This window comes from Saccostrea cucullata, unplaced genomic scaffold (genome assembly GCF_032062105.1).
Source record: "Saccostrea cucullata isolate Sc308-1 unplaced genomic scaffold, CSIRO_AGI_Scuc_v1 ctg4567, whole genome shotgun sequence".
NCBI classification, from domain to species: Eukaryota; Metazoa; Mollusca; class Bivalvia; order Ostreida; family Ostreidae; genus Saccostrea; species Saccostrea cuccullata.
The window spans coordinates 1-7628 of NW_026931792.1; the positions used below are offsets into that span (position 1 = coordinate 1).

At 34.0% G+C, this 7628-nt stretch overlaps 1 protein-coding gene across 1 annotated transcript; it reads left to right on the plus strand.

Moving 5' to 3' along the window:
- Nucleotides 1-3081: 3081 nt before the first annotated feature.
- LOC134233543 (putative inhibitor of apoptosis) lies at nt 3082-6587 on the plus strand. Its single transcript, XM_062715514.1, has 5 exons — nt 3082-3424; nt 4085-5475; nt 5594-5801; nt 5924-6115; nt 6390-6587. The coding sequence occupies exons 2-5, from the start codon at nt 4144-4146 to the stop codon at nt 6584-6586; spliced, it is 1929 nt and encodes a 642-aa protein (XP_062571498.1). The 5' UTR covers nt 3082-3424; nt 4085-4143; the 3' UTR covers nt 6587.
- The last annotated feature ends 1041 nt before the right edge of the window (nt 6588-7628 follow it).

A 7628-nucleotide genomic window follows, 5' to 3' on the forward strand; every position in this document is an offset into this window, starting at 1 on the left:
TAAAATTTTTTATAGTTTTAATGATAGTAACAGTCTAACAAATTGTCATATGAAAATAAACAAAGAAAAACATTTTTTTTCTATGTGAAAACAAATATGTTTTTTGACAGATACAAATGTTAAAAAAATGCTGACTGACGTTTTTCATACAAATTGTTAGTCCATTATTTCTAAACGGTATTGAATTCAGATTTTCCCGTTATTTCCCGATCATGACAAGGAGCACACGGAAAGTTTGACCAGTCGGCAGGGGTTGCTAAGTCCTCATTCGCACCTGATCACACCTTTGATGTTTTGGAGGACCAAATTTGTTTGCTCCTATTTTTTTTGTTTATTTGACTTTGGAGCTGAAAAATACTTGTGGCCTTTAAATTGACGCTTTTAGATATATCGACGACGTATTGTCAATTAACAAATTGAATTTCAATTCTTATGTCGATGCAATATATACCGGGGAGCTTGAGATAATTTGAATATTTTACTTGAAAAAACTTAAATAGTAATCTAACAACCAACCTCTATTATGAACGTGCTGACTTTAGTTTTTCTATCGTCAACTTCCCTTACTTTTGCAGCAATATACCTTCATCAACTGCATACGGAGTTTATATATCTCAGATGATTCAATACGCCAGCGCATGCTCTTAATTCTTTGCCTTTTTTTAATATCAGTAAGATATGTCAGAAATCTAAGATTTTTTCGTAAGTTTAAGATTAAAACATTGTGCATGCATTTATACCTAATTGCTATTTGGTAAAATCATTATGCAGGTTCTGTGAAAGGAGTGCAGGGAAGGTCATAGTTGCATGGTAACTCCTGATTCTAGCGAGAATATTTTTTGTAATAAAGGGTACTATTTTGGTGTGTTTTGTCACCTCTAGAGGTTATTCTTTTACAAAATTAAACAAGAGGCGCATGGGCCACATCGCTCATCAGAACACTGTAGGTTGATAAAAAGTGAAAAATCAATCCAGTATTGAAAAAGTTAAATTCATAACTTTCATTCCAATTTCCCCTAAATGGAAGGGGTATCAAGTAAATTGAAGCTAGTACGCTTACGTAGAACGCATACATGCTTTGACTTACTGTGGCTTTTTTAGGTCACCTGAGTAAAACTATGGTGACCTATTGCTATCCGTTTTTGTCTGTCAAGTCGTGCGTCGTCCGTTGTGCACCGTGCATAATCTTTCAACATTTTTAGCTTCTTCTTTGCAACCACTCAACCAAATTCAACCAATTTTGACATAAAAGCATCTTAAGGTTAAGGGAAACAAAAATTGTGAATTTCATGATCCCTGCCCCCCTGGGGCCTGAGGGGTTGCGCCATTAGAATTAATGCAATCTTTACAAATCTTCTACCATACTCCTAGGGGCACCAGGCAAAAATTTTCTTCTCTGCTCCTGAGTATTTAATAAACTAGCCAAGTATATAGTTATGATGAATAAGACTCCTCTTCCAAATTTGTGACTTTCATGGCCCCAGGGTAAGGTTCTGGTGTAAGGGCGGGGCTAAATAGATTTTATGGTGAAAATGCATTCATTCTTTGAAAGTCTTTTTCTCTGCTCCTGGGTATTGAATAAACTAACAAAGTACATGATGAGCAAGAGTGCTTCTTACAAAATTGTGAATTTTATGGCCCCAGAGTCAGGGGTTCTGGTGTTAGGGCGGGGCTCTATTGCTTATATAGTGAAAACACATTAATTCTTTGAAAGTCTTCTTCTATGCTACTGGATATTAATAAACAAAGTACATAGTTATGATGAGCAAGAATGCCTCTTCCAGTATTGTGAATTTTATTACCCCAGGTTTTGGATCCTGATGTTATGGAGAGGCTCTTTTAATTATATAATGAAAATACATTTAAATATTTGAAAATTTTCTTCTTTGAACCTGGGTTCAACTACCTGTAAATTATGATGAGCAAGGACCCTTCTTCGAGTATTGGGGGGGGGGGTCTATTTATATACAGAAAATGAATTAATTGTTTGAAATCTATTCCTTGGTATTTAATCAATAATTTTATAAGCAAGGATGCCTTTTTAAAAATTGTACAATGTAAGGTCAGAGGGTCAGGATTAATGTGTGGTAGGGGCACTGCTGATTATTGTTGAATAATACTGATTAGATGAATTGCATTAATGTTGGTATTAAGTAATCAAACTAATCAATTGCTAAGTGTATGTTATGATGAGCAATGGTGCCTCTTTCAAAATTGTGAAAGCCATAGCATCTAGCTTAAAATATGAACCAAATTTAATCACCAGAAAGTTGTTGCATGATGTTCAGGTGACCTATAAGGCCCATGTACCACTTATTTTCGTATACATTTTGGCCCCACCCTATCGCCAGGGTTCGCAATTTGAACAAGTTTGAATCTACACCGACTGAGGATGCTTTCATTTATATTTGACCAATCCCGACTTTGCTGTTGATGATCAGAATATTTTTAAATTTGTTTTTCTATATATTGCTATGTAAGACTTTGGATGTCCATTGTGACTCCATCCTACTCCTGGGGGTCATGATTTGAAAAAAAAAACTTAAATATCAAGATGATGCTTCCACAAAAGTTTCATCATTCCTGGCCCAGTGGTTTTTTGAGAAGAAAGAAGATTTTTGAATATTTTCTTGTATATTCCTATTTTAAACCCTGATTTTCATTGTGGCCCCGCCCTTATCCTAGGGGTAAGGATTTGAACAAACTTGAATCTACACTACATGCAGATGCTTCCATATAGGTTTGTCTTTCCTGACCAATTAGTCCTTGAGATCTAGAGAAGAAGATTTTTTGAATATGCCACAAAATTTTCACTATTTCTCAATTATCTTCCCGTGTAAGAAGGTGCAAAAGGTGTGCCCCCCCTTTTTTTTTTAACAAACTTGAATTTCCGTCAGCCAAGGATGGTTTGTGACAAGTTTGGGTGAAATTGACCCATTGGTTCTGGAGAATAAGTCGCAAATATGGAAAATTTACAGACAGATGGACCGCTAGACAGACGGATAGACAGACAGTCTGGACAGACAGACGGACGCCGGAAAAGCTCACTTGAGCCTTCGGCTCAGGTAACCTAAAGAAATCCAGAGGCATTTCTTTGAACTCATCAACGATGAATTTAACTTGTTCCAAAACTTTTTCTGTTGATAGTCTTAAAATAACGTTCCGATGGCTTCCTAAATGCATTGTTTCCAATGTATATATACACTGTACTTAAGATATTATGCTTTTATCTCTCACGTACATCCATAGTGAAAAGATCATCTATTTAAATACGTATCTATCTATATAGCAGATGTAATGAATTGCCAGTCTACACGCAATTGCTTCACATCTTACCTGTATAAATAAAAGAAGAATCTGAAATTACTGTCACAATCAAAGAGTGGACTTCTGACTCGTGACATTATTAGACAATCTGGAATCGGTAAATATACAAACGTATCTAATGACTTACACGTATATCTCGGTCTTTTCTAAACAAATTCACAATGCGTTATAGTTATAATTCATAAGTATATAGATATAAATAATCGCTTGCTACCATTCTTCTTTTTCTTACATTGAAATATATACAGAATGAAATGCCAAAATTGAGAAACAAAAATGATCTCAGCAAAATTAAACCTTAAATTAGTAGCGATTTTTACATTAATATGGAATTATGCTTTGCTTAAGAAGTATATTAAATGTACTCATTATAATCAAGTAATTTTATATACAATTACATCCATTTTATAAACATGATTACAGAAAAAAGCAGTGACTATAAAAAAAGAACAAATATGGCTAAAATATGAATCCATGAAAGTTAGGCAATTCAAAAGGCTGAACAAATCTGAATATCTGAATATTTTTGTCTTATATTTTTGAAACTTGTGATTGAATAATTATTTTTTAGATAAAAATTATGTTTATATAAAAATAATTCTTCATTTATTTTCAAGTGAATCATTATATTATACATGCATTTTTTTTGTTTTTTGAAGGTTAAAATCATTTTTTTTTACTTTATAATGGATCTGAGTATAATCAATGCTAACAATGCTCCCATTTGATATTTAATTCATTAAAACCTGCTTTGTAGTATAAAAAGAACTAGAGCAACCGGTATGCAGCCTTTGAGACGATGTTTATCAGAAAGAAATGGACAAATTCAACGTCAAGAGAGAGAGAGCTAGAAGTAAAAGTCTTCATTTTGAACCAACACTTGTCAGAACCACGAATACCAAAGTTGGGACACAGCACATTGCAACAGACCTGTTTCTTTATTTGATACTAACATTTCTATTTGTCTTAAATTATGATAAAGAGCTAAGAAAGTGCAAACTGTGTGACTACTGCAAAATTAACAAGAAAAAAGGCCACCAAAGGAAAGGTCAAGAGGAACGGACAAACACTTTAGAGACTCAAATGAATGATTGTCTTATTAAATTATTATTTGATTGGTGTGATTTAGAAAGACCTTTGAAAAATTTACTGTGGTATGATTTAGCAAACAAAAGTGTTTCACTTCAGAAATTATTTCCATTTTTGTTTGAAGATTACCTTAATTGTGTGAGGTCAGTGCAAAGAACAATTATTAAAGTAATGCCTCTCATCGACTGTTCCAAGACATTAGAAGAATACGTTCAAAAAGAACTAAATTTATCTCAATCTATAAACCCTCTTAATTCTTCAACACCAGAAGGAAGTCCACATTCTATGAACATGGAAATTATACGTATAAGCACTTTTCGTAATTTCCCACAAACAACTTCAATATCTACAATACGACTTGCTAAAGAGGGATTTTATTACACAGGCGATGGAAACAAAGTCGCCTGTTTTGCTTGTGGGGTTCATCGGGATGGATGGAAAGCAGATGATGATCCCAGAGAAATCCACTGTCGACTGTCTCCAAATTGTCCATTTCTAATTTCATGTCAGTCTGGAAATGTTCCTGTACAAGAAAAAGAGAATGTCGCAAGCAACCATACCGATACACAACCACGTGAAGAAAATGGTGGATCGACTTCGGGTCCAGCTCCAACAATTGCTACTTTCAACTCTAATCAAGGAGGAGACGAGTTCAACGTTACAAGTTCAGAGAGGCACGAGAGAAGAAGACCTCATCAAAGATCGAGAACATTACAGGAAAAAATCAATGTCTTTCTTAGAAACTTAGATCCACTTGGAATTAATTTTGAGCGTCCAAAGTACCCCGCTTATGCAGTTGTAGCAACCAGAGTAAGTTCCTTTAATGACTGGCCGTCAAGTTTAACGCAGACGCCGCGTGATCTTGCTTTGGCGGGATTTCTTTATGCGGGGTACGGAGACTACACACGCTGTTTTTTCTGCGGAGGGGGATTACGTAATTGGGAACCAGGGGACGATCCCTGGATTGAACATGCCAGATGGTTTCCGAAGTGTGCATTTTTGAGACAGAACAAAGGAGACGAATTTGTTGTCTTGGTGCAAATTGAACATAATGAAATGGTAGGGGATAGAAATATTTTTCAATATTACTGATATTAAATCAACAGAAACGGAAATTTAAATATTTGCTGTCTGACTTCTTTATTTTAATAATTGATTTTTATATGGAATGTTACAGGAGGCATCGGAAGCCATGAACACAGAAAAGGCAGCAGTGGGTGCAGTATCAAACACATGTAGGAACAATAGTAAATTAACAGAAGCAGAAGAAAGGAACACAGCAACTTCTAACATTTTCAACTTAGTTTCTGTCCAGAGTGTTCTAGAAATGGGTTACACTCGACAAACTGTAAAGGAAGCATTTGATCTTCTTAGAGTAACAAAACGTATTTGATTTATTTCTAAATAATTAGAATCAAGTATTTTAACGAATTAATAGTTTTTGTTTTTTCTTTACTCATCCATATTCTCAAGTCTATTTTTAACATAGTTGAATTTGTATTCACAGATATAGATGATATCTCAGGAGAAGACTTGATTGATGCCATTCTGTCAAAAGAGGAAAATAGTACAATATCAGATATCCAACCTGCTTCTCATAATCCTGAACCAAAAGCCCAAGGGAGAACATATAATGATGCAGGAGATACAACTGAAATTAATAAAACGGAAGACAAACCTAACATAGATTCCTATAGCGGTAAGTAATAACGAACTAAAAGTCTCTGATTCCTCATGTTTAATTTAATAAAAAAGAGTTTTATAGGTATGATGAAAATAAAACTCTTTGAACAGTTCTGTGTCATCCCCTTGAATAGAACATGGGTTCATATCATCATGTAATAAATACATTTAAGTTTCCCTACTTGATTACAGATCTTTCTTGGAAAACCTTCGTAACTGATATAGATCTTGTAGTGTTTTTACTTCTCAGAGGATACATGTAATTAATAATTCTAAATTTTAATTTCCAGACACCAAAGCTTTGATTGAAGAAAACAGAAGATTAAAGGATCTCCGGGTTTGTAAAATCTGTCTTGAGAACGAGGCTTCTATCGCCATGTTACCTTGTGGTCATCTCTGTTGTTGTCCAGACTGTGCTCCGGCCATGAGGAAATGTCCCATCTGTCGGCAGTTTGTCAAAGGGACCGTTAAAACGTGGCTGGTGTAGAGGAATCTGAATAGAATAATGACGATATGGATATAAAAACGAAATCACATTTGGTAATTTTCACAGAGTTTTATAAAGGAGATATTAGTTTCAGTATTACTTATCTTTTTGAAAGTTCCAATGGTGATTTTAGACATATTTTTTGTTTTGCGTGAGTTATTTGGTGTAAATCACACAGACCTGTCACGTAAGCGTTCTTGTACTGGTGTAAGGATTATGTTAAAAATGCGTAAACAAAAAAACACTCTTGAGAAGTGTATAAAACACAAACCCACGAAAATTCCCGAAGTGAGATCAGGTGCATGCAAGAGAAAACATCCACTTTTGACGGGTCTTCTGTACTGTAAGAACAGATCAGAAAGTCCCAGAGTTGTGGTTGACTAGAACTTGATAAAGGTGCTAAGTCTGTTTAGAGATGATGCAAATTGAACACATTTTTCTCTATGAAATGGTGCAAATTTTTTTTACGTATTCTCAGACTGTTACAATTATCAATCTTATTTTGAATAATACTGCTAGATATTCATAAAATTTTCATTATCAATAAATATATAAACTTTTTAAATCATAAACTTTAGATATTTTGATTATAATTTTACTCTAAATATGAAATATAGAGATACCTCCTTTTTTGTAATGAAAATATCTTATATAATTTCAGATATAAACAGTAAATGCCTGAATGCAGCTAAATTATTCATTGTTATATAGAAAACACTACGAGCATATCATTTATGTATAAGTATTATTCCAGTGGAGCTGGTATTTGACTTTAGAGATAGTAAAAAGTATTTTCCTTTGTTTACAAGGCAAATTAAAATAACTATTTTCATTTGGTTTATTTTAATTACTTATTTATATGTCCAAACTGTAGTTCATGGTTACGAGCTATACATCTTAGTGGATGAAAACATGCAATAACTCAATTCCATGTTCTTTGCTTTGCAAGGAACTTTGATTAAGTTATCCAATCGCAAAAGAGGTTTGGAGGAAAATAGTAATGCGATTGTTTGTTTGTGTGTATGTGTGTGTAAGGGTGTGC